General features: G+C 38.5%; 1 protein-coding gene across 4 annotated transcripts in view; it reads left to right on the top strand.

The window, feature by feature from the left end:
- The window catches only part of DIP2C (disco interacting protein 2 homolog C), a 319,556-nt gene that overhangs the window by 222,453 nt on the left and 69,271 nt on the right, over window positions 1-27,832 (top strand). For all 4 annotated transcript variants that reach the window (XM_061468029.1, XM_061468032.1, XM_061468031.1 and 1 more), the window contains 11 exons: window positions 3,248-3,358; window positions 13,257-13,380; window positions 13,981-14,090; window positions 15,427-15,529; window positions 15,797-15,861; window positions 17,703-17,796; window positions 17,908-18,027; window positions 18,836-18,950; window positions 23,422-23,561; window positions 25,076-25,212; window positions 27,556-27,764. In XM_061468029.1, the coding sequence (XP_061324013.1) occupies window positions 3,248-3,358; window positions 13,257-13,380; window positions 13,981-14,090; window positions 15,427-15,529; window positions 15,797-15,861; window positions 17,703-17,796; window positions 17,908-18,027; window positions 18,836-18,950; window positions 23,422-23,561; window positions 25,076-25,212; window positions 27,556-27,764 (1,328 nt within the window). The remainder of the gene's footprint in view (window positions 1-3,247; window positions 3,359-13,256; window positions 13,381-13,980; window positions 14,091-15,426; window positions 15,530-15,796; window positions 15,862-17,702; window positions 17,797-17,907; window positions 18,028-18,835; window positions 18,951-23,421; window positions 23,562-25,075; window positions 25,213-27,555; window positions 27,765-27,832) is intronic.

Raw genomic sequence — 27,832 nt, 5'->3', positions numbered from 1 at the left:
ACTTACAAACCTACCCCTTTTTCTGTCGAGGTTGACCAAGCCTGCTGCTCCTTTTCTCTGCCATCCCATTCAGGTCCCATTCCAGGTTAACTTTACACCATGGAATGGATATTACAGAAAAAATCATCAGAAATGCAAATTTTAGTCCTGCCTTAGTGCGTAGAGTTGCGAGGGTGGGATTAAGTCTTCCTTCTCCAGGGTCTGATAGCAATTCTCAAACTGATGGGATAGCAATTCTCAAACTGATGGTTCACATGGTTCTCTTGTGCCACATGTGAGAAACATGTCTGTCTGCATTGCACTTTTCTTAGGGCTTCAAAATGAGAGCATACAATATTGTGTCTGAAAAGAAGAAAGAAAAAAAACCAATTAAACCTGACACTCCTTCCTATGTTTCTTTTTTGAAATTAATCATAAAGAATTTAACTAAAAGATCTCTAGATCTTTAATCTGTTTCCTACAATGGCATTCAGACAGGAACAGGATCTGAAGAATCTCTTTTACTTGACTTTCAAGTGTGTCTCTAAGCAACAGCAGAAGAAACAAGTTGTTCAAGTGTACACATCAAAACAATCCACCCAGAAAGCTCCAAAAAGAATAAATTTCACTTATGGGCAATGTGCATCTCTCCTTATCTACTGTGTGCTACCTCCCATCTTTGTTTACTGCGTCAGCCACTGGCATCTCCTAACATTAAGAAAGGTGTTGTAGATTATTCAGGCTGAAAACTGGAAATTCGGCCAGTGCAGGACATGTGAAGAACAAATTGCAGCTCTTCTAAAATAAGTCCACCTAAATCACAGTGAAACAAATGTTGATAGCTGAGTGCTGAAAGCATATGCTTTGGAAAAACATCTTGCCTAGCATCCCTATGTAGCAGAAACATGATCATTTGAAGCAACTTCATGTTGAAGATGAGGTGTTGCTGTACTTCTGATGTTCTAGGCTGTTATCCTGTCTGTTATGTCCCTGTTGTAATAACATAAAAGCTCACTGACCTCTTTGAAGGTGGCTTTTTATTCTAACTAATGTATTCTGTGTGACAACACTTAAAGGTAGTTTTGAAATGAAATACAGGCATATATTTCTGGTCTTTTCTAAATGATGATGTAATTATTTCCTTATGTTAATGCTATATATAATTTGTAAAGGCCTTTTTCCCTTTCAAAACATCTTCTATCAATACAATCTCTGTTTTTCATGACTACCATTTCATCACCTATTAGGTTCTTTTTCTGAGAAAAAAAATAATTGAATGTGCCTGCATTTCATTCCCTGTTTCTAGTATTATTATAGTACATGACAAACTCCATTTGCCTTCTATAGTAACTTCAGAAATTTAACCTTGTGTCACCCCAGACAGCTGCCTGGAAATTAAGCTTGCCCTCTGAAATATCTACTAGATAACCAGATTCTCATCTGGTAATATGTACCATATGGTTTGTTTTTCTTCAGCCTTATCTCTTTTTGCTCTTGCACACATTATTTATTTGCTTGCTACAGGTCTGTTAGTGATTGATGTTTTTTGGAGGGGAAGTTAATGCCTCATTCCCACTGGACTTCAGTGAGATTTTTTCACCTCTGTCAGCCCCTTTGCAAAGATTCCCAGCCAAAGCTTCACTGCCTTTATTTAAGCAGAGACCAACACAAACCCCAGCAATCCTAGAAGTGTCTTTTGGGATCTTTTGATATCCTTCAGATATTGCTGGGCTCAGCAAACTCTACCATCCCCACAATGCTCCTAGCAAAATCCCTTTCTTTCCATTTCCCCTGAGGCTGTTTATGGTGTGTACATGTAGAATGCATACGGTAAGCTCTGCACAGCCATCTCCAGCAGTTGGATTGTTTTATGTGTAAGCATACAGATAAAGTAGGATTGTCTTTTCTGTGAAGTTCTCTTTAATAGTTACGAACTTAGGCTTAAAACCAGAGGTATTTTGGACCCACTGGGACAAGGTTAGTTATATTTCTGCTAGTTTGAAGAAATCAAGTTAATCTGTGGAAGGTAACTACCTTTGAAGCTCTGTGAAAACTCTGAAAACACAGTCTCCAGTAACTGAACGCTGAATTGCATATGGGAATGTGATGATTTTTCTTTGAGATATCGAAACACAGAACTCCTATGGATGTCAAAGTAGTCAAAACTCAAGAATTATTAAGTAGTTTCAGCAAATTTTAAGATGTTGTAATAATACACTCTGATCCTGTGTGCAATCCCAAAGGAATTAAGTTTTAAATCATTCACCATGCCTATTTGCATGCCGTTTCAGTTGACCAGGCAGGATAGTTACCAGCTGCATTACAGCTGTTTAAGACATGAGCTGAAAACATCCATCTTACTGACCCAAAACAAAAATGTAGACAGAATCTAGGCACTGAGGTCATTCACCAGTACATGAGAGCAGTAGTATTCCCTGACCTTGTAGGGAGAGTTGGGGGCTCTCTAAGCCACATTCTTACCTCTCCTTCCCCTTTGCCCAAAGATCTAAGACATAGTTTGCAGTGCTGCAGAAGTAGAGCACACAGTTCAGCATGGTGGGGGAAGAAGGGCACCTAGTGAGCATACAAGTGATTTGCTATGATCTATTTTAGGTATTTTGTTATCTACATAATTCCCTAGCCCTAGCCCTGAAGCTGTGAAGTTCAACAAATCCAGGCCTAGGTTGGCAAGCTCTGGCCAGCTCTGGATGTGGCATTTGCTTCACTAGGTATCAGTTATTTGTGTTCACACTGTTCACAGAGACTTCTACGCTTAGGACAGCAGACCAGTCCTAAAATGAGATTGTTGTATGAGGCAAAGCGTAGTGAGACTAAATAGAACGTGTTAATGATTAACATAATGCATGGTAAGTCTGGGTAGTCTGAATTGGTTACAGATCCACTTTGTTTTCAGTGACTTCAAGCAAATTATTAAATTAGAATGTAAAATTATATTCATTCCATTTACTTTATTATTTAACATCCATAAAGCAAACAGTAAATTGAGAACCGAATGAAAGGTGTTGTCAATGTAGGAAACAATACAGCATGCAAATGTTTAAATACATCCTAAGTGAAAATGTTCACAAAAAGAATACCTAACAGAATAAATCCCTTCTCATTCCTTATATATCTTTCATTAGGTATTTGAATAGTTATCATAGAAATGTTTTGGTAATCATCTCTCTCCAAAAAGGAGCACAAACCTCAATTATTGTTATCTAAAACCTGGGATAAAACATTTTTAACATGTGTCTCTCTGTTTCAGGTAACACTTGTATTTCCTAACAATGATCCTGCTGCTTTCATGGTAGCGTTTTATGGCTGCCTGCTTGCGGAAGTTGTCCCCGTTCCTATTGAAGTGCCGCTTACAAGAAAGGTAGGGAACTGAATTTTTTCTCTATACTGCATTTTAAAACTTGTGTCAGAACAAATCACAACTGAACATAGCTTTTGAGTACATTTTTGTGGTTATCTCTGAATCTGAGGATACAAAGATAGTGCTGTATGGTGGGTTATATATAGTTCCTCCTTTTCTGTGATGGAAAATGTGAAGATGTGCTTGCAGTTTCAGCAAATGCGAGTCTGTCTGCAACAGGAGTGGAAAATTTTCCAAGAGAACAGCTTTGCCAGTCTGAGATGGATTGTCTTTGTAGCCTCTCAAAGCATTCGGGTGTTGGCCACTGTCAAAGAGTCATTGGCAACAACTGATTTTCCACCTGTCCATGCAACCCAAGCTATGTTATAATGCCACTAGTGTTGTGTATGCTACTTCAAAGCAGTTATGAAAATTCCTTTTCCTGTGTCTTTATATGTGTATGTATCCCGAAGCTTCCGTCACCACAGTGATCTCTGCCAAGGGTGGCACTTGAACAAATTAAGTTTGGGAATTGTTGCCACAGAGCATACATTCGTAGAGAAAACTGACATTGCTGATCAAAAACCTTTCACATCCATTGTTGGTTCAAAGATTCAACCATGTATCCTAGGGAAGTGTTAGTAGACAGATACAGCAGTTCAAGCCAGAAAGAGTGCCTGGGGGTAATGAGGGGAGGGGGCTCAGTGGTGTCCATGAGCCACAGCTGGGAAGCTTACACTGATTCTGCTGAACTTGCATTTTCTTCTGAGGATATGTACCTTGAAGGCTGTAAATACAGCAAAATGCATTTATCCATTGCAAGTTCTTTTTGTCATATCCTCTTAATTTTACCATGGCTGGCCACAATGCCTGTTTTAAATTTCTCCCAAATACGCACTTATATAATCCCTTTTTTATTAGCTAGCACTAGTAATACCTTGTTTTAATTATTTGGTTTGGAATTGTCCAGGGAAAGTGTGCTCTTTAATCCTCACAAGCTTTCTTTTTTAAAAAAAATTCTTTTGGAACATGTGGACTGAAGCTATTAGGATGCTTCCAGGTAAAGGGCTGGAGAAATGTATTTTCAGTTTTTCAATTGTGAAGGGCTTTTCTTTGAAATGGTTTCGTGTCACAGCACCCTGGAGCAGAAGCTCAATTCTTTGTTTCATGCAGAGGTACCCTGCCTTTCAAATGAAAAGTCACGAAAACAAGTTTTCATAAAGACTTTGCAGTTTGCACGTCTCACATAGCAGTTTAATAGCTAAAAAATCTGGAGACTCTTTCGTAACTGAGCATGTTTGAAGCTTCCTCATCTCTGCGAATCCTAGTTGATCTCATAATTTCTGCATCATGTTTATATGTGCCCTGTCCAACATCTGCCATAGTGAAACCAGAAGATGGCAGGGAGAGAAGGAATGGTAGCTGGAGGAAGGTTTGCTGAACTGGTGAAGGGGGAGAGAGGAGTAGAGAGAGATGAGGGGAAGTGAGTGGATAAGACGACAAAGGGCCATGATCCAGCTGAGTAGATGTCAAAGTAGCTGAGCAGAAGGAAGGACAAAGGGAACCAAGGAAAAGAGGAGACAGGAGGTGCCCCAGCTTAGCTGGGCTGAGACTGGAGAAAAGGTGCAGCACATTTGCATTAGGCTATCACCATGCTTTCACATGTGAGTGCAGTACCTTAAGATAGTATTGAGACAGGTGCGGAACATGGTGCAATATTTCAACATAAAACAGAGATGGATCAACAAAAAAAGGCAAGCAGACTAGTTACATTTTAAGATCCTGCAGAGTGTTCATGTGGGTAAGTCTGCTTTCATTCTATGGAAAAAAAGAAGCATCATGGCTTTGAGGGAAAAAAGTGTAATATCTTTCCCTGTCACTATTTTTCAAGGTTTAGTGGTATTTCAAAGTACATGGATGGGGTAAATTTTTATTATTTTGGAACAACTGATTCCACCCAGTAAACTATCCAGCTGTCCAAATAAATACTCTTATGGCAAATTAATAACCTACCCTAATACGTATAAACCTCTTGGGTGTTTGTTTTAGGTTTTTTTTACATTTGTATGTATATATGGGTATATAAATATACACTTACACATGCATATATATATATTTATATAAAGGAATATCTGCAGACTTAGACTGTTTAACTGTTGCCAAGATCATCCCATAATGTTTAAATATCAAATTAATAAAACAATAACAGAGACGTCAGTGGTACAGTTAAAAAAGCAACATGATCTATGATCTATAAATAAAACTATGCAGTCTCACAGCATATACTATTGCAAATATTTTTGCATTTGTTTTATGGAATGGGAACTGGAGTGGAAACAATGAGATGAAAATCATGTTCAGGGTAGTCCCAGAAGGAATACCTCTGCTTGGTCAAATGGCAGTGGATTGCTTCTGGCATCTGTGGGAAGATGTCATTCATGTCATCACACATTGACCTAGACTGTTTTTTTATGCTTTCCCATTACTTGTTCTCTTTTCTGCATGCTTCAGTACATTCTGTCAGTGGACATTTTGGGGTTTGCTTTTTGAAGACAGATATGTGAAATTACAAACAGACCAACAATTGTGTTATAAATACGAATTTAAGAATAATAAGCTGATTCAGGATGAGCTATTTCAGGGACTTTGATTATGAGCACATATTGCTCTGCAGACATGCATATCCATATGGAAGTAAAGGCTTTTGCATTACCAGCACCTAGATTTTGTGTGCATTCCCTTTTCTTAATAAACACAAAGCATTTGCTTTGTATTTAATTTTTATTAAGGTCTTTGGTACCTGTGTTTAAATAATAGAGGGTTTCAATGCTGACTTTTCATAGCATGACTTGTGGTTTCTAAAGATTTTGGTGGGGTTCCTTTTCTGGTTCATTATTAGGTGAGGGTCCATCTCTCCTTGCTCTTCTCCTTCTGTATCCCACCTTTGTGTTGACAGAATACCTAAAATTAGTTGCCCTTCCCTCAGGGATTTCAGGAGACCTGTCTGACATGGCATCTGGGTTGAATAGCCTAAATATCCAGCAGCCACCCAGCATTCTCTAGCTTAGTTTTATTCCCAGAATGCTTCCTGGTGTTCAGCAAAGTCCTGGAAATTGGCATTCACATCAGCATGGTTGTGGCTCCTTAGACTTGGGGAAATCAGATCTAAAATGAAAAACTGAAATCCCAGGCTTTTCTTAAGTACATCAGTACTAACTCTTTATTCTAGAAGTAGTAGTCAGGGTTTCCATGGTCACTGTAGCGAAAGAACCAGCAGCATGTTTTATCTCTTCTTCTTTTCCTGCGTTAATACCACTGAAATGCCTATTTTATGAACACTTCCCAAAATTTTTATAACTAATCCTTTCGATTATGGGCTGTGTTCTTTCAGAATAGTGTCCCTCTCTCCAAATATTTTATGTTTCTCAAACATTAGCAAATAGTATGTTCTATACAACATCTCTTCCTTCAGAGCTGCCATTTTTGTTAATCTCATGTGAAGATGGAATATTAGGAATTGTTTCTCTGCATATGTGATACGTAAATTGCAACCTATGTGTCATAGAATGTGACATCAAAGTAGATACAGGATTTCAACATGTCAAGTTCTAGTTCAAATAGCGATTTATTACTTCCCTTATGAAAAGATTTATAAGTATGGTTTCGATTTCTTTTTTCTTTAGATCTTTTAGGTCAGTGTTTTTTTCCATTTGATGGGTAACATGAAAATTATTATTATTATTCTGCTCTGATAGGGTCAGGGGAGCTAATCAGTGTTAGTCTTAAAATTACATTTTTGTCCTCCAAGCCCATTCATTGTTATGCTTAATCACATGCTGTGAACATATGAGAAAAGCAATCCTACATAGATTTTTACAGGCTCCCTATTATAGGTTGTGAGTATTTGTACAAGGGTATGGCATGAAAACATGTAAAAATCTATTTCTCCATTAAAACACTGTTTCCTAGCCTGTTGGATGTAATGTTTGCTGTGTGTGCTTCGAGCAGGTATTTCAGTGCTCTCACACTGTGATTGGAAGAATGTGTTTGTGTATTCCATAGGAAATCTGGGGATACCCACTCCAGGACACATGGGCTTTTTAGAGCAAGCTTCATACAGGGTAAAAACTTTTTCAGGATGTCTTTTTATGAAATCTTAAAAGGTTAGAGTATTAAAGCTTTCACAGTAGCCAGAGAGAGATATCTCTTTAAAGACAGTGAAGTTGTCTCAGTCTTGTCTTTCATTTGAAGGCAGAATTGTATTCCAAAGGAAATACACCAAGATGACTTTCCTAATGTCTCTGGGACTGAGATGAGTTTTGTTTCCTCTCAGCTGTAGTCATCATTGGGTTGTAGTGTGCCAGAAACACTGGAGCTCTACATTCAACATCTTTTGACAATGCATCTCTTTCTCCCCTAGGTTGAAAATATCCATAAAATGTTACATATTTTTGGTGACACGGTCTTCCAGTACCTCCAAAAATACAAGTTCCCTCAGCCCCACATGGGCCCTGTTGCACACCACCGGACCCCTGCAAGCTCTCTGCCCATCCTTCTCTCTTCATACACTTCAGCAGCTGGAGTCTGTGCAGAGGTCTTTTCTCTGCTGGCCACAGTGAATCTCAGATCCTTTCAAGTCTACTTTTTCACGGTTTTGAGTTTAGGAAATGGTAGAGAGAATATAACTTTTCATGCAGTGTCCGCTGCCAAAAATAACCATTGTCTTGCTTTCATTAAGACTTTTGGACATAAAGACTTATCATAATAGCAGATTTCATGTGTAAATCACTGCCAGATACCAAAGTTCTTGTCTGAGAATACAGCTGATTTTTTCGTCTTAAAGCTGGTTATGAAGATTGCATCTGCTTTGTGTTTAATTTTTATTAAGGTCTTCGGTACTTTTAAAAATAGAGGGTTTCAATGCTGACGTTTCATTTTTAGTTCACACTGGTGATGTTTGGCCTTTACTTCTGGTGGGTGCCCTATTTGTTCTTTACCAGCAAATTTTTGTTAGGGAAAGGGCAAATGACGCTCAAATAAGCATTGTAACAGAAAACAAGATTAGCTCAGTCTGTGTTGCTTGGCCACATGATTCTCATTCTTAAAGCAGTCTGGGGCTTGCAAGTGGATGGGAGTAACCTTTATCAGGCCAACCTTTGCACAGGCTGTCTCTTCCTTCCTTCCACATTAGATAAGGACATGCACTCTCACTCACAGAGAAAGGATCATAATTGTTTTCCTTCACACAGATAGTCTCACAAAGCATTATAGCAATGACATTAACAGCATGCTGAAATGCAACCACACGTGGGATTTTTTTATTCTGACAATGAATTATGACTCTGCAGCAGGAAGAAGACAATTTGCCTCCAGGTACTGGTGAAAACCTTTAAGGGACCTTTAATAAAAGCCTTTAGAGAACCTTGAATGGCTACCTACAGCAGAGAGCATTTCTGGCTCGCTTCATCTCAAAGATTGATCTCTCTAGGTGTGTGCAGACATAGTCTAAAGCTATGCAGCCCTCATTTTTCATACCTCGGCAGGTGCTGTGCCTTCAAGAAATGTAAAATGATAGTTCCAAAGTCAGCATGTGGTCTCAAACCTCATGCTACAATAGCTCAGCTCTATCTTTTGCCTTCCACCTGCACTAAGTGTCATTTCAAATTGTGAACTGTGGAGGATTTGACAATGAGCATCAGTGGCAAGTCTCTCCGCGTCTGCTGTTGGGACTGCGTTGGTTGAGTTCTTTCTCCTGGTCTCCACTGGCTCCCTACGGTTTTTTCTACCCCCACAAAATTCAGGAAAATAAGTATTTGTGGCAAATGGGGTGTTGCCAAAGTAGCAAATTAGCATATATTACCAAAATAGCAAATGACACTGCTGACAAAACAGTAAGTTGTGAAAATCTATTCCCTTTATGAGCAGGAGAGTGATTTTAATTGGGGGTGAGGGGGGTGAAGGGAGGGGGGGAATTTTTATCTTTTTTTAGCAACAGATGATTTGATTTCTTTTTTTCCTACTTAGAAAGCAATTTTCAGCATTGCAGACATTCATTCATTCATTCGTTTTACATTAATCAAAAGGGATGCCTGTAGTTTGTCTCTGAAATCCAAATTAATCAATGTATTTAAAGTGAGTAGTCTTTTTCCTGGCCTACATAGAAGCTTTGACTGCTTCATGCAAATGACTGCGTTTTCAACTCAAACTTTCACTTTTCAAACCTCGAAGTTGAACCCAAGGTCCTCACTGCTCTTAGGCCTCTCATGCTCAGGTATGAGGAACAGCCAAGACTCATGTACGTGCTTGTGTGTGTCGTTAAGGTTGTGGTGTGTCTGTGTTATCTGTAAGGCTCTCAGCCTGACATGTTTTCAGATCTTCCACTTCCTGGCTGTCAGTCCAGTAGCTCAACGCCACCTGAGTAGTTACGAACAGTTGCTTCCATGGGGCAGCAGATACCACAGGGGCACCTTTGTGAACCAAGAGATGTCAACCCCTTCTTCATCGCTGTTCTCTGCAGTATTTTTTGCAGTCAGGATGAAGCCACCAGAAGCAGGCAGGAGGTGGTGATAACTAGTTAGGAGGTGTGACACCAGGGCACCAAGGGCATGGCATAGGATTTGAAAGTCTGTAAAACACACTGGGTATCTTCCATGTGTGGTGAAATTCTTCCAGTCTCCTGTGTTGTGTCACATAATTGTGCAGTCGTGTTGTCCTTTCAAATGAAAGAATTAACTGTGCAGAAAAGAAGATTTTCATGGTATTGAGATGGGGTTGTCTTGATGAAAAACAGTCTGTTATTAGAAATTGTGATGTGAGTAGATTTTATTAAGTAGTCTATGCATGAATCTCTCTGCTTGTGTGTGAGCTACTACAAATGGATTAATAATATTCATGTGGACATGCTCTAAACCAGTTGATATAGCACTAAATGGAAGCATAGTAATTATTTCTTGTGTTATCTAAAAACCTCAAACTGTTAATACTAAAATTTCCTTTTCCTGTTATTTTGTTTTGCTATGAGAAGAGCTTGACAGATCATTTCTTAACTAATGCATCCCCCAGGGCCATGATGTGCTGATGCTCTAAGGTCCACACTTCTTGCTGTTTTATGTATGTTAGATTTCTTAATGGAATTTATTAGGTTAGTGTCTGCTTATGAAGTCCTGCAATAAATGGAATTTGATTGCTTGAGAATCAGCATTTTCTTGGTATGGTGGTGAAACAGTTTGCTATCAGTCTTTTATAGAGCATACAGTTAAACAACATTTTAATTTTAATTTGAGAGAGATGTGGTTGCTGCATTCAGTTATGAAATCTATGTGTGGTTTTTTTTTTTAATTTGTAGTTAGACATTCATACATACACTGATATTTTAGATTCAGTTTAGTGAGAAATTTGGAGTATTGATCTGATATTTGACGAAAGTGGTGACTTCCCATGATGATAGAGAGCAGGTCTCAAAGGCTGTGTCTTGCTCAAGGAGTGATGTTCTCCATGGAGCACTCCAGCCCTCATCTTCCGGCCATTCCTTTTGAGGGACCTCCAAGGAGAACCATCTCTCCTGCACTGTTCAGGCAGTCAGTTTCCTTTCACTGAGAGGATGCCAAAGGTGGAGATGCCAGGTCTCATCCTAGTGTGGAGCCAGGGTCTGATCAGGCCAAGCACTTGGCCCAGGGTTTTGACAACGCAGATGTGTTCCACCTAACTTGAGAGTCAGTGAGGACAGTAATGCTTTAAAAAGCCCTTTTTGTCCTGGAAGATCCTCTGATGCAGGTACAGTGGGATTGACAACATGCTGCCTGAAATGTGTTCATGGGTACACCAGTTATTCAAAGGGTACTCTCTCTGTCTGAGTTGTTACTGGAAGAGATGATGCACAAGCTCGATTTTAAAATTTAGAAATATAAAACTAAATTTTTAAATTTAAAAAAAATTGTGAAATCTTAAAAAAAGACTTTGTCGATTTTTCCAGGTTTTATATGCATTCTCGTTATAGCAAGCGAAAGCAAATGCAGTTATTCTGAATGGAAGGTATTACATAGCTGAGTTTTGGCAGATCAGTTTATTGTCCCAAATTGTTTGCTCAGCTATCAACGTTCTGGTAATTGGTGCCATATACGTATTTTAAGGTGGTATGGAAAACAAGTAAGCTTCTTTTTTATCTCTGATCTCATTGGTTCCCCATTTTAAATTGCTTTATCTGACTACATAAAAATTGCTTTAAAAATTAGTCAGATAGGCCTTGGGGTTTCTTTGTATCATACAGTTTTGCGTTGGATAAATCAACCAAGACTACTGTTCTGTATTTCTGGTTGCTTCCATGATTATGTGTGCTTTATGATTGATTTTAATTTGATCTTTTAAAACTCTGTAGGATCTTTTCTGTGGAATCATTCTGTGAAAGAAGGGTTGATACTTTTACGTACATTTACATCTAGGGGTATGCTCAGTTGAAGAACCTAGTGGATAGATGTAAAGCTCATGAAAGAATCATGACAAGACACTATACATAAAGCAGAAATAATGCTGTAGAAGCACAGCATCTCTTAAGGAACAGCTATGGCCTAGACTTGAAAATTGCTACATGACTATTTAGCCTCACTGACTATATCCCCTTGATGAAAGTAAAATGTAATGTGCTTTCTCTAATGGGCTCTTGACTATCGTAGTTCTCCTGAAATGTGTCTGTAACTACTCAATGAAATGGTTATTGGCAAATGAAGTTAGATAGCATAAATAGTGATACTGTCACCACTGCATAGCCATCATAACATCTTACAAGTTGAAAGCTTTTTCTCCAGGTGGAAGCATCTGATAACCTGTATTATTTCCTAGAACTGTTACAGAATCACGTAATGGTTGAGGTTAACAGAGACCTTTGGAGGTCATCTGGTCCAGCTAACCTGCTCAAGCAGGGCCACTTAGAGCAGGTTGCCCAGGACTGTGTCCAGATGGCGTTTGAATATCTGAAGAGGTAGAGAATCCACAACCTCTCTAGGCAATGTATGACAGTCACCCTCACAATAAAAGCATGTTTCCTCAATTTCAGAGGCATCCTCCTCTTTTGTGGTTTGTGCCCATTGCCTCTGGTCCTGTCACTGGGCACACTGGAAAGAGCCTGGCTCAATCTTCTTTACAGCCTCCTGCAGATATTTGTACACGTTGATGAGATTCCCACCTAAGCCTTCTCAAGGCTCAAGGCTGAGCAGTCCCAGCTCTCTCAGTCTTTGCACATGGGAGAGGTGCTCCAATCCGTTAATTATCATAGTGGCCATTTGCTGGACTCTCTCCAGTAGCTCCATGTCTTGTACTTGGAAGCCCAGAACTGGACCCAGCAGCTGAAATGTGCCACACTAGTGCTGAGTAGAGGGGAAGGATCACCTCCCTCAACCTGCTGTCAGTACTTTGCCTAACACAACCCAGGTTACCATTTGCCTTCTTAGTGCAGTGGCATGTTGCTGGCTCACATTCAACTTCGTGTCCACCAGGACCCCCAGGTGCTTTACTGCAAATCTGCTTTCCAGCCAGTCATCCCCAAGCCCATACTGGTGCACCACACAGTTCCTCCCTAGGTGCAGTATTTTGCATTTGCCTTTGTGAAGATTCCTGACAGCCCGTTCCTCCAGGGGTCCCTCTGGATGGCACAGTCTGGCTGGTGTCACTTCTTCCAGCCACTCATCATTTCTGAAGGGATGTGAGGGCAGGCATCCTCTGATGGCTTCACTTCTCTTTACAATTTATGTTATTGCAGACAAGAGGATATGAAATATCTTTGTCAGTGTATGAATGAGTTCTGATAATCAGCTAAGTTGCTTAAAATAGAGACTGTTTTCCTCTTGAGGTAATATGCCAAAGGACAACCTTTTCAGCCTGTGATCACTTCTAAACAATTCTTTGTATTGCTTTTGTCATCTCTTAGGATGCAGGAAGTCAACAAATAGGCTTTTTGCTTGGAAGCTGTGGAGTTACTGTGGCCTTGACTAGCGATGCATGCCATAAAGGACTGCCTAAAAGCCCCACAGGGGAGATACCACAGTTTAAAGGTAAGCTACCCTTGCTTATCGTGAATACCATGGGTCATTTACTATAAAGCACTTGTTCAGTTGCAGTGAGTGAGGATCAGGCCCATGATGACGCTTGCCTCAGGAGCAGCCATGGCTACTGGGACACAGTTTTCCTGGCTGTGTGTCACTGGCTGGTGGAGAGGCTGCTGAGCAGTACGAGTGCTCTTGATGTGGTTCTCTGCAGGTTTAGACAGGCTGCTGAGGTCAGCTGTGGCCACAGGTGAAATTAAACCAAGACTCAGGACTGTAGGAAACAAGAAGCATTCATATAAATCAGTCCTATAGTAAAGTGGTAGGGACAGTAACCTCTGTCAGGAGAGTGGTAAAAACCTATTTGGGTCAATAACAGTGTAAACTGTCCAGCATTTCTTCAGGGACTGTCTGAGAAGGCCACGATAGCCATGTTAAGAAAGCAGTTCTGGAAAATCTGCTTTCCCACACTATGGTGAGGTTTGAAAGAAGCAGTGTTTAGGTAATGGTGACACAGGCACTTCGGAAGAAAAACTCTGGCAGAGAAGAGTTTTGTCTTGTCATACGTAGCAGAAACTCAACAAAAGCTGACTTTTCTTTGTACTTCAGGCTGGCCAAAGCTCCTGTGGTTTGTCACAGAGTCTAAACACCTCTCCAAGCCACCTCGTGACTGGTTCCCACACATCAAGGATGCAAACAATGACACGGCTTACATTGAGGTGAGTTAATGAAGATGCATCTTCTTGATTCATTGCATATGGCACTTCCGGATTAGGTAAACATCATTATTCATTCACCAGTAACAGAAGCAAAAAACATCCTGTTTTAGCATGTTAATAAGTAATACTTTCTAATAAATTATACTGGACATTGATTTCAGAAAAGTTAATGAAATGTTAAATTGCATTTTGAGGGTTTCTAACAATGTTTTTATGTTATCTATATGGCTGCTACAATATTATATTAAACTTGCCTTGACCAGTCTTGGTCTCATGCACAGCGTGGGCTTGCCCACTAACCCTGAGACGGATAGTTGGCAAGTTTCACAGTGAAGCTTCAGTTCTCGTATCACAACCTTCGGATCCTTTGAAAGAGAAAGAATTTCTTGTTCAAATGCTTGCCTGTCACTTACTGCTTTGTGAGTCACGCTTCTTCAAAAGACTAGCATCAGGAAGAGAAAATTAGCAGTACTGTTAAGTTTAATCTTTCTCTTTTATTTTTTCCCTTCTTTTTTTCCTACTTCTGCATAGACTCAAATGCTTTGAATTCAGTGATGTTAATACTGAATTTAAATGATTATTCAAAGGGAATAAGTTCAAGTGAATGGAGCAAAGGTATTTGCTATCTTTGTGCAGTCAGAACACTGGGCTAGAGAAGCAGAGATGCCTCCATTCTCAATCTTTGCTAATTATCTTCATCATGGAAAAAGATTAGTGTTTAATTTACTTTAATTGCCACTGATAGTTTCCAGACTCTTGCATAAAGTTGCAAAAATTACTGCAATCATCAGCAGTGATCTCCCACCTCTTTTCTATGCTGCTTTCTCATGACTCTTCCATACCTTCATACTCTTCTATCAAAGAGCTTGTGTCTTTCCGTATGTATACATACAGATTATTATAACAGCACCCAGCAAGGATTCAGCCCATGCATTGTAAGACATGGAAGGGACAAGCCCAGGTTTATTGGTTGGCATGTTAATGTAATGTGAACACTGAGCAGAATGAACTAGGTTATTCTCTGCTAAATCTAACCAATCCTTTAGTCATTAGTATGATCAGAATTGCTAGAATTCTTTTTCCATAATGCCTATGTTCAAACAGCAGATGGATTTCTGATATCGAGCCTGGGAAGCTGTAGTCAAAAAGAGAAAGCCTATCTGAAAAAAGTGTCTTTTAACGACAAAAAAAATGCCTCTCAAACTGCTTCCTTCTGAAAATGGTCATTAGATGTGTCCATCATCCACCTACATAAGAAACACTTTAAACATAGCTATTAAATAATGGGAATAGGGCAACTATTGCACATTGACTTTCCCTGCTTATTCCTTTTTAGTACAAAACATGTAAAGATGGAAGTGTGCTTGGGGTGACTGTGACAAGGATTGCGCTGCTGACACACTGCCAAGCTCTGACCCAGGCATGCGGATACACAGAAGGTAGAGAGTGCCCTTCCCTTGCTTCGTCCTTAAAATCAAGTATGAATTGTAATTTGTTTCTCATCAAGCTCCTGTCTTATTTTTTATGTAGATCTGTGTCAACGGCTTCTAGATTTTAAAAAAAAAAGATTTTTTTCATTTGTGTTAGAAAATACATACACATTTAAAATATCTTTGTGAGAGGTACAAAAACTTCCTCTGAGTGGGTTTGCCTTGGGTCAATGCCATGTTCTAAAAACTAAATTCTCTTGTGTTTTTGTTGGGCAGCTGAAACAATTGTGAATGTATTAGATTTCAAGAAGGATGTTGGTTTATGGCATGGGATTCTTACAGTAAGTATGTTTTTGCATTTTCTGTGAGTATTTGAAAATAAACTAACCTAATGCAGTTATTACTAGCACAAACTGGGATTTCTACAGTTTCTTCTGAGACTTTTTTTTTTGCTTTGAAAGCAAAAAATATGTAACTTAAACCCCTCATCTTCTGCTAGTGCACTTACCCATAATAAGCACAGTGAAGATGCCAATGTATTTTTATGCATCATGTCAAGTACTCTGGCCCCATTCTTATTCTGATCTTACTGATTCATGATTTTGAGATCAGTCTTTATAGCAGAAACAAATTAAATTAGTACTTGCCTCTGTGAGGATATGTAGCATCCACTGGCATAGCTGTATCACCTCTGACTAGCTTTTCTGTCAGAACTCGCATGACAGATGGTTTTGGTAACTTTAAAGAATTTCTGATAATTTCAATTGCATAAATTGTCTACTTGCTGTTTTAATGTCTTCCTCAGTTGACATCAGAGGTAATTGACATATTTTTAAGTATAGCTTATAAAGGTGTCTTTCTATGGACTGCTTATAAATATGTCTGACTACAGTCAGACAAACAATTACTATTCACTGGTCATTTTAAGAACAGATACCAAGTTTTGAAGTGCTACTGTGTGGGGGTTCCAGGATGTACGGGTCCTACATGCTGTAGTTCCCAGGGATCTAATATACTTTTCCCATACAGTGTTATCTTGTTCTTAATATCAAAGAGTAGTAATAACACTATGGTAGCAGAAACAATCTATTAAGCTTAATGCCCATAAGTATTCATGCTAAAAACACTAAAGTTGAAAGCAAACATCTAACAGAACTTTCCTATGCCTTCCTTTGCTGTTAATCTTGGTATAAACTTCATTTCTTTTATGCCTTGCCTGTGCTTTTCCTGTACCTACATTTGTGCCAGACTGAAAGGAGCACTATCTTTTGCAGTTCTACCAGTGTTTAGGTGGCTAATCTACTGGGACACTTAACTTAAGCCTAAATTTCCCAAAAGAAATACTATGTTTACATGAGCTGCTATGACCAGAGATGTGTTGCCCTCAAACGTTTCTAAATGGTAACAGAAATAAAGCAGTAGTTCATTTACATGCTGTTTGTTTAGTAGCGACACTGAGAAATCACTAAAGCAATTCACTGCCTCGGACTAGGAGCTCAGTTTTTTATCTGTCATTGGTTTCACTCAGCTGCTTTGTCTAAACTTCCTGTGGGTTTTCATGACCTTGTTGAAAATATTGGAATTAACCCACCTGGAGAAGGACTGAAAACTCCTTCATTTCTTTTCTGTTAAAATAAATTGATCCCTGCTTAACCTGTGCCCCCAATTTCTCTGTCTACTGTCTTTTGAATTATTTGTGCCCTGCTGCCATTAGTAGGTTTTCAGTCTTGACAGGGATGGATTTCTTTAGACAGATATGTTTCTGTTCTGTGTCCTTTTTGAGTAAAGAGTCTTCATATATACGGAGATTTAGCAGGTTTAGTGATAATAACCTACATAGCAAATATACAGAAATTATTCATCCAGTGTTTGGTCGTTTGTTTTTTTTTTTTCTGTTTAAAGTGAAATGCTTAGAGTATAAATAGAGAGAAAATCTGTTCATTTTTTTTTTCTGTGCAGCTTCAAAGTTATGATCTGATTAGTCTGACTCTTTAAACCTTAATTAAAGCATTAGAAAATGGAGGTCTGATTCATCTTAATGTAGATAACTATATAGGAGAAGATAAATGCCAGCATTGACAATATAGCAAGCATAGAATGATTTGTATAGATGCCCCTGCCCATAACACAATATAAATAATTACCATGATTGTTCACAAAAAACATTTTTATTTGATTTCAGAGTGTCATGAACATGATGCATGTTATAAGTATTCCATACTCCTTAATGAAAGTGAATCCACTGTCATGGATACAAAAAGTCTGTCAATACAAAGGTAAGGAACAGGAATATAGAAAAGTGTACTTGATAGTTAAAAGCACAAATTTGTAATAGAGCTGTATAGCATTTGTATGGTGTATTAGTAATCTTCCCATTCTTATTGCAGCAAAAGTTGCCTGTGTAAAATCCAGAGACATGCACTGGGCATTGGTGGCACATCGAGATCAGAGAGACATCAACCTTTCGTCACTGCGTATGCTAATAGTGGCTGATGGTGCAAACCCGTGTAAGCTATGCATCTGCAGTCTAGTAGAGAATAGGAAGTGTTTTCTGTCTTGCATTTAAAGTTTCAGTCTTCAGTCATCTTAGCTAAAATATTTACAAAGTATAGGGCTTGTCTGCTGCAAACTCTATGATATTTATGGAAACAGTGATTAATTTTGGATTTTTTTTAAATGTATTTTGCTTTAGCTAATCCTGAAGCAAACTCGATATTCCACATAACCTAAGGTGAAGTAAACGTGGTTTTGTGTAACATGACAGTCATGTATAAAGACTGAAATAAATAACCTTGAGCCATAGAAAGGATCAGTACATTTCTTCTGAATGATGTTGTTCAGATGCAGAAGTAACTGAGAATTTTAGGGGAATAATTACACTACTCTAGAAAACCACATCTGGATAACTTCATGACAATTAATACCATGAACTGTCTCTCTATGTTATTTAAGACAGCAACGCATAAGTGTCTACTTGTAGTAGTTTATTTTCAGTTTCTGAATTAAATCTTTAATCTGCCTCATACTAAAACTGTAGTAAAATTAGTACTGTAAATCTGGCGGTAATGGCTTTTCTATAGTGACAGGACTTTATGCTCAAAAAATTAGTCTTTATTCCCTGTTTGCATACACAACTGTGTATATATATATAGTTGTAGCACCTATGACTTCTTTCCTGGTGGGCATGGTTCCTTTTTAAATTGTTTCTCCTGAAAAGCCCTCATATTCAGTAGTGAGTTTGAAGTTTTAATAGTGTCTCTTCAGAAATCAGATCCTTTTTCTCCTCTGATTTTTTTTTCATTTTCTTTACCCCAGGGTCTATATCTTCCTGTGATGCATTTCTCAATGTCTTCCAAAGTAAAGGTCTAAGACAGGAGGTCATTTGTCCCTGCGCTAGTTCACCCGAAGCTCTCACTGTGGCTATTCGAAGGTACTGTGTTACACCAGTGGAAATAGACCCACTGTAGAACATATATGGTAATTTGGGGAAAAAAAGAAAAATATATTCAATTATCTGCATGCTTAACTTCTGAATGACATTTTTAGTTCTCATTTTGTTTGTCCAGAGAAGACACGTGAGAAGAATTTGTAGAATAATAATTTAACCTCAGAGAGCTTTATAATACAGTTCCTGTTTCTGTAATTTTATCTACTTTTAAATGACATAGACTAAAATGCAAAAGCTAATTCTGTAAAAAGAAGTGGGAAAATGCCATCATAAGCATAAGTTTAATTAAAATGTGAGAATTTAAGTGGTATTGCTATCAAGGAAAATCATGCTTTAAAATAGTCTGTTTAAAGAGAATTATGACATTCTGCAGATTGATTTTGGCTGACTGATGCTTATTAACCCTTTGTAGATTCTCAGTAATCATCTGGAAATGTCCTTTGAATCTGAGGGATTTGTGCCTAGAAATAGAAATTCTAATGATAAGGCTTATGTATATGAACGTCAGTATGCTGCAGTCATGAGGGCTGTAGCACACATTAAATGGCATAACTGCTGTCTGTTTTGGCAGAGTTTTCCAAAAGTTGTACCTTAAACAGCAGACACTTTTGTCTTTAATTTAAAATTCCACAGTCATTTATAGTTGTTTCCCATGTTAAAACATACAGTATAAAAGCATAAAGCACTGCAATAGCATTAAGTAAAAATACTTCCTGCCACAAAGTTTAAAATACGCTGTCCAAGTGAAACTTAACTAGATTTTCAATTAGCTTTTCAACAAAACGTAGCAGGAAGAAAGACATGCGGCCAAGTGTGTGGTTTACTTTCAGCCACCTCATTACTAGCTTAAAACAAGCTATCCATTAGGGATTTATCCTGTCCAGGTTAGTTGTCTTTTCGGTGAGCTACAGGATCTCAGAAAGCCCTTCATGGAGCTCCACCAGCCTGTTCTCAGCTTTATACCAAGGAGTACGCTGATTTTCCTTGCAGTGGGTTTCCCCAACGTAGGCAGTGCAGACCTTCACTCCCTTGGAATGAGCTCTTGCTTGTAAGCGCAGAGAAGAGGTGGATGGGCAGCAGACATCGCTTGCACTGGGCACTGATTAATGGGAAAGGGTTTTCATTTCCTATGCTAGCCCTGGAAAATCTGCACCTGATCACAGGTTGTGAAGTGGGAAAACTCACTGTATCTCCACATGCAATGGCTGATGTATGCTTTCTAGACTTGAACTCTATGCCTGTAGCCATCTGAAGCACTAGAGATTCATTTTCAAATTAACTAGCATTGATAGCTTATATTAAAAACAAACACAAAACATTATTAGCACATAAAATAGTGGGTAATTAAAAAAATATATAAAAAGGCATTTTTATCTTCAATGCCTCGCTGTGTAGTAACAGACAAACAGAGCAGTTCTTACTGCAGTGAATGTTACTGAACACGTATCTCCTTTTTTTGAAGTGTTTAATGGTGTTTAATACTATCTGAACTTGGGAGCTTTAGTATTTCTCGTTTTATTCAAGCCATCTCCACTGACAGTAAAGTTATTATCATACAGGTTGCAAACAGTTATAGCTGAAGTATGCATTAAAGTCATTCCCTGCAGAGCACAGATCCAGAGAGCTCCCTGTTAATGCTTCAACTCTTTCAAAATCTATGGTGTATTTCTACTGATCTTCCTACAAGGAAGAGTAAGAAAACCAGTTCTCAATTGAAATATTTTTATAGTTTAGAAAAAGACAGTAACAGACTAATAGGTACTTTAGCCTTAGAGCTGAAACATGAAGCCTGGTATTTAAAGGATTATGTCGTGCAAATAATTCTTTATGGTATTCCCCTTTGGTTTATTGCATATTAGTCTGAACCCACTTGCTTAAGGGAATGCAAAAGTTAAGAATAGGTCTTTTCCCATTTGAATGACTGGCAAAAGATAGTGTTAAAATAGATTGTATCTGAAAATGGTAGTAGTAACTCTTCTCAAAATGCTCTACAACTACTCAGTATGCACAAATCAGCTTTGAAGTAGATGCACATTGTCCCTCTGTCATGGTTAAGGAAACTAAAGGTGTAGTTTTTTCTGGTAGTTTAAGCTACATTTACTTAGTATATGAAGTAGGTAGGTTTATACCTTTGTTCAGTTGCGCCTATCTTAATCAAAGGCTTTCTCTTTGTCTAGCAAGCAGTCTTACAGAATTGCAAATCCAGTATTAGAAATACTGAATTAGTAAAGAAAATCAAAAATGTGAACTTTAAACTAAATTATAAATACATTTGAATGGGATTATTTATATCTCATCTTCTTTCCAAGTGATTTCTCTCCTTCTGTTTGGCAGAGGCACTTGTTTTAGGGTTGTTCCCATGTGAATATCATACACAGAACAAAATGAGATACCATATATTGAAGAACTGTTGCTGACAGGATGCTGTCTAAGAGGATGTATAGGTGCTGTCAGGTGCTTAGGTCCTCATCTCACTTCTCTGTCCTGGTCCTCTGAGTGTATTCCGTTGTGATGTCAGGTAGCTGGTTTCCTGCAAGAGGAGACTCAGGCATGTTAACTGGTGTCTCATTCCAGGACCCACCTCAGACTACCAGGTTACCAGAAGTACCCTGAAATAGCAGCTCTGAAATGCATGTGGACCCTGTCAGTCCTTGGCTCCGACTCTTTCCTTCTGCACACCTGCTTCCACTGCACGACTCTTTGATTTCACACTAACCTGGGCATAGTGGCTATCTCAGCCCAGGCCACAGCTCTATTGACAAGTCCCCCAGCATGATCCTATCGGGCCATGTGCCTCCAGCTTCCCTCCCTAGCACCCCTGTCCTATACACAGACAGTGTTTTTCCAAGCTGTGCCAGCTCTTCTTTGTAGCAGTCTTTGAATGTTATAGGAAACAGAAGAAAATTATGTGCTGAAAGTCTAGATGGCCTCTGCTCCTAGAGGTTGAGAAGTTGCGTTTACCTGCAGGAGACCTTGCTTCTCATGAGCAATAAAATGTGTTTTGGGGAGGAAGGATGAGAGGAAGTTGATCAATAATGTCGCTGAAAGTTCCTTTTACATAATGGGAATGTTATTTATCACAGCTGCTTGTTTACTAGCACCATTTGTTATGCTCTAATGTGTTTTCAAGCATGCCCACATCCTCCTTTGTTGACAATGTCATTTGAGAAATATGCCTCATAAAACCTCTTAATTGAAATTTATAGTGCTGATCACTGCAAGGCTTACATGAGCATGATTGGTTAAAGCCCATCTAGTATTTCAAGCACAACAGAGGAGAAATGTCATATGAAAGGACATTATCTGTTAAAAAATAGTTGTGCTATGATGGAGTATTGAGGAGAAATGCAGAATCTTGAACTAAATATTGTCTGTTTTATCCATCTTGAAAATAGCTGGAGCCAGGCTGCTCTGCATAGATGCATTAGCAACACTCAAATCAGTATCATGTTAATCTCCTGGTTTTGCATTTTCAATTGCAGGATAGTGTAAGAATCTTTCCAGACATGAAAAGCCCTGACATGTTCTTCTGACTTAATAACTTGTCTACGTCAACATTAGTTTGCTGAAGCCACACTCTGCATAGGAATAATTGTATCCACTGATACAGCAGGTGGTTTTATACTGAAACAAGTTGACAGACAGCTTGTACTGATGCTGTGAATTGTACGTGTTGGCAGTGAATCTGAGCAAACTGAGGTGTTACAAAGAGGCTGCATCCACAACATTTTGACCGTGACTGATGAAGGTGTAATGTGTTTTAATTTTCATGTAGTAAATTAGAATAGGAAGAATTCAGTTCACTAAAATGGTGAAGTCCGTTTACGTACATTAAAATGGTGAAGTATTCTTGTGACCACAGATACTTGGCAGTGAATCTATTACATCCTAATTTCTTCTGTTCAGTAATTTTAAATGCTTTAGTATTGGGAGTAGGAAGTCATATCTGTGATTCAGACACAGCATACTTATATTCTAATCTTGGCTTTGATACTGGTGTGTTACACTTTTAGTCTGGCAGATGAGTTTGGTTTCCTAGTTCTAGGTTGCTTCAAAATTGGTCAAGTTGTTTAGTGATTGTTTCCAGATATTTAGAGTGCAGTTTCCCTCCATGTCATCTGCACTGCCTTTCAGGACTTTAAAAATAAGGCAAAAAAATCTTTACTTGAGTAATCAAGCAATCTTTCTAAATCTGAAAATTAAATACAAGCTGTTTGGGGTAAATGTTAGGTGTTACTTTTGTCTCTGCAGCCCCATATATGTGGGTGGCTGCTGAATGGGAATGTTGACAGACATAATTACTCAGAAATGACTGAAAACCAGCATTCTGTCAGGTCTGGTAGGGGAAAAAAGACAGTGAAATTTTTAACTCAAATAGAGTATTTGCAACAGTAGTCCCTTAAGAATAAGTAAATGCTTACACCTGCCTCACGGATATAACACATGGTTGCAGGCCAACAGATGACAGCAATCAGCCACCAGGAAGAGGAGTTCTATCCATGCATGGTCTCACTTATGGAGTGATTCGAGTGGACTCTGAAGAAAAGCTTTCTGTTCTGACTGTCCAGGATGTTGGCTTAGTGATGCCAGGAGGTAAGGAACTTTCTTTGAAACTCACTAGGATTCACCAGTTTACATAATTAGCTGTAGAAAGTCATAGGTTGGCGTACTTTGCTGTAAAACGACAAGCTCTGGGATTAGAACATGCGTACTTGAAAAACATTCTAAACCAAAAGCACTACCTTATAAAACTTCATGGTTTGGAAATCCCAAGATTTCTTCTGTTTTACTGCAGTGGTTGTCTCTACTTGTGTTTTAAACAACCTGCCACTGCATCATAACATTCATTCCTTAACTGTTAGACACCGGCAAGAAAGTTCCAGACACTATAATAGACTTGTTAGTGAAAGTTTTCATAACCTAGGCTAAGGATCAACAAAATTACTATCTGAAGGCTTTCAGAATGTTTTTCCAAAGATCTTCTGCTGTCATGCAGTTATTAGAAAGAGGAAGCATGACTGAACAGTTCATGTTGATAATTCAAACTTAAACCATGAACATGAAGAGATGACTTTTTATAAGAGAAACAGATTTTAAGTGAGATGTTATAAAGACTAGAACAGGATAATACTGTACTTTTTCATAGGAGAGTATCTGTTATGCAACAAAGGAATAAAACATAATGATGCATCTTACAAAATTTCAGTTGAACAGCTTAAAGGAAGATAAGATTGGTTGTTATAAGGTATTATTACAGAAGTGCTATCTTGCACTTCATGTTACATTCTGGTCATTTTAATAAAAGTGCATGCTCCTGTTTATCCTCAGTGAGAGAAAGGTCATTCAAGTTTCTTTACACTTGTACTTAAAAGAGATGCCGATTGATTTCTGGTCTCCGTTGTTCATCATATTCTCTTTCCAACTGCAAAATCTACACATGCTGAACTCAAACTCCAGGGATTATAGCTAAAGCAGCATACATGATTCTTACTCCCATGGCTGACACATAAAATAGTACTTCTTCCTCAGACCAGTGCTTTCTAATCCCTCCCATTTAGCTCCCGCTGCCTCTGCAGTCCCATAAGACTCATGAGAGTGAGTCTGAGCTCTGATAAATTCTTTGTAAAACAATTGTAGTAGTCTGCTAGAATATCTTGATACAGTGTTACTTGCTACTTTGTAAGAGGTGGATTTCCTGATTCCCTGCCTCTCTGGCGGTAGTATTATTATCAAGAGCTCCATTAGGGTGTTTCATTTTCCACTGGCTGCGGCAGATCTGGTCTTCAGTATGCAACACTGTGAATGCAATCACATTTCACAGCAATATTACAGATCAACTGAATTTTTAGAGAGCAAGGCAAATTAGGGGGTTTTATCAGTGTAAAGATTGAATTTAAATAAAGATTTTTGCATTCTTTGTTTAAATACTATTTATAGTGTAAATAACATTTCGTGATGTTCAACACCTTAATGTTTGAGAAAGCCATTGTTAGACTTCAGTCAACATAGAATTTATCTGTTTATGTCAGTCTTTCCCACTGAATTCCCACTAAATATTCTTTAGTTCATTTCATAATGTTTTTTAAAGTCCTTTGCTCTCCCTATAGCTATAATGTGTTCAGTGAAGCCAGATGGAATTCCTCAGCTCTGTAAAACAGATGAAATAGGAGAACTTTGTGTATGTGCTATTGCAACCGGTACATCATATTATGGACTCTCAGGCATGACCAAAAATACTTTTGAGGTAAGCAGACCAAAAAATTCTATACAAAATCTTTCATTTAAAACTTCTTCTATTTCAGGATAATGTTTGACAGAAAATAATGGTAGTAGTAGTATCAGAATACCAGTAATAGTCAATGCTTATGGCTTGGGACCTATACTCTAGCCAGATAATATGCACTGAAGCCCATTTCATTAAGTGAAATAGTAGATCTTTATGTGGGTTTAGTTTCAGCTCTGAAGAGCTTTAATTTTGAAAGAAGATACCAGTGGCTGAAACAATCAGAAAGAAAGTAGAAAGGAAAAAAAGTTTCAAAAGGTAATGCTGTACAAATCTACAAGCTAGCTATATGCAGAATTTGATTGTTGCAAACAGTTGGAAGGTTGCTGGGTATCTTTAGAAAGCAGTTTCGAACATTTCCACAATGCAGCCAGGATTGAAGGTTTGCATTTATACAGAATTTTGACAGATGTAGTCTTCAAGAGGTATCTGAATAGAAGTAGTGCCTTTTCCTCATTAGTCCCCACCTGCTTTTGTTTGAATTGCCTTAGGCGAAAGACTTTTTGCTTTGCGGAATCTGTTTTCCAGTAGGTTTCAGCTCCAGTGCAGACAGCTGAATTGATAGCTCTGTTGTACCTGCTTACTTGTTACCATTAACTTCTGCTGAAGCCACTATGAAAGGCTGAACAAATCAGAAAAATATTGAAAAAAATTGGGCTGATATTCTTACAAAGTTCTGATCCTTTTTTAATATTTGAGGAAAAGGTAAGAAAAATGCATCTGTGTTTCCCTTAACAAATGCTCTGGCATTACCATTTTTCATAGGCCAAACACGGCTACTGTCTCCTGCAAAATGCAAATCTGAATGTTGTAAACACTATACATTAAAGAATTAATGGAGATTAGTTAAAGCCAGGATTCATACTATACTATTGTGATCTGAAATTTGTTGATAGCTGATTGCTGTGTGACAAGTACTATTGGCAATATCCAGTGTGAATGATAATCCTGGATTTGCTGTATTTCAGGGTAGGAAGGTACTTACATTCATTTTCTAGTACTTGCTGTAACTGTATGATCATTCATAATTCAGAACTGGGTCTGCAGTTTAACAGCATATATAAGACTGATTTAGACTTATTCCTAATGGTAAGCAAATAAATTGCCATTAGGTCAGTCAGACCATTCACTTTTAAAGTTAAGCATGTTCTTAGGAGCCCTCTCCAAGTGGGCCTCTTTTCCTTTTTACTGTGTAATTCGTGTTGCAGGTATTAGAGAGTCAAAGTTTTGCGTTCCTGAAATCAATTATGGATGACAATGTGTAAGTATTAAATCTGTTCTAAAGAGTCACCCATGGGCATCTGGCAGCAGAATTTGACCCTTCTTTTTAGATAAGCCTTGAAAGACACTGTATAGCCATGGTCTTCCACTTGCCATTGTCTTAAATAACTTGCCTTTAGACTAGCAGTTTAAAGAAGCAAAAGCGTGGTTTTGTCAGAATGCAGCTCAGAGTAGCTCTCATGCCAGAAGGGTAACACTGTATTAGTTAGGATAGGAAAAACAGTAGAAATCTCTCCTGTGAAAGTCACATGTGCGTCTGGTGTTCAAACATTTAGAAAGGCTCCCTATAGGGCTGTATTTTCACTGTTAGACATGCTAGGGAAGACATTATCACTGGTATTGTGAGGACTTAATTGACCTTAGATAAAAACATGGTCAGCTGCAAGAGTCATTAATGTGCAGTACCTTAAAATAGCTTCACTTCTGTCCTGCATGTTTCTCTATATTTTGCTGGAAATGAGCATGTGGTACTGAAAAGAACCTCAACTGTAATGTTTGCCATTTAATCTCTCAGTAACCTATACATAACACCTCAGGTTAGCTGCACTCTGCACAGCATTTTGTTTTATTCAATACTGTTTATGGTATTTTTTTTAAGGTCATAAATGATTTGCAGAGCCAGAGGGAAAATACGTATAATACACAGTGGGATTGAACCTAGAATCATAGAATCATACCATAGTTTGGGTTGGAAGGGATCTTCAAAGGTCATCTAGTCCAATCTCCCTGCAATGAGCAGGGACATCTTAACTAGGTCAGGTTGCCCAGAACCATGTCCAGCCTGGCCTTGAATGTCTCCAGGGATGGCATATCCACCACCTCTCTGGGCAACCTGAAGTTAGGTACTAAAAATTACACACACTAGTCCAGAAGTTTCCTGACACTCCCTTTATGGTCAGTGAAGAGTAAAGAGAATCACCAGTGACCTATTTACTTCATTCCAGTAAAGCCATCTGAGAGAGCATATTTCACGGCATGATCTCTGTGCTGAGAATTGAAGACCTGTGTTTCTCTGTCTTACAGGTGTTTCCTATGACCAGTTCTGGTGGCCCTATCACTGAATATCCTTTTATAAGGACTGGACTACTAGGGTTTATAGGACCAGGTGGACTTGTCTTTGTTATCGGCAAAATGGATGGTTTGATGGTTGTCAGTGGAAGAAGACATAACGCTGATGACATTGTAGCAACAGCGCTGGCTGTTGAGCCAATGAAATTTGTCTACAGGGGAAGGTTTGATCCTTTATTTTCTTTTATTATGTAGAAATCCTCCTTTTTCTTAGACCAGCTGTAACTGACCC

The sequence above is a fragment of the Pezoporus flaviventris genome, unplaced genomic scaffold (assembly GCF_033815535.1).
Source record: "Pezoporus flaviventris isolate CSIRO_AGI_PZ_B2104156 unplaced genomic scaffold, CSIRO_AGI_Pfla_v1 ptg000047l, whole genome shotgun sequence".
Lineage (NCBI taxonomy): Eukaryota > Metazoa > Chordata > Aves > Psittaciformes > Psittacidae > Pezoporus > Pezoporus flaviventris.
This window is presented reverse-complemented; position numbering and strand designations above follow the sequence as displayed.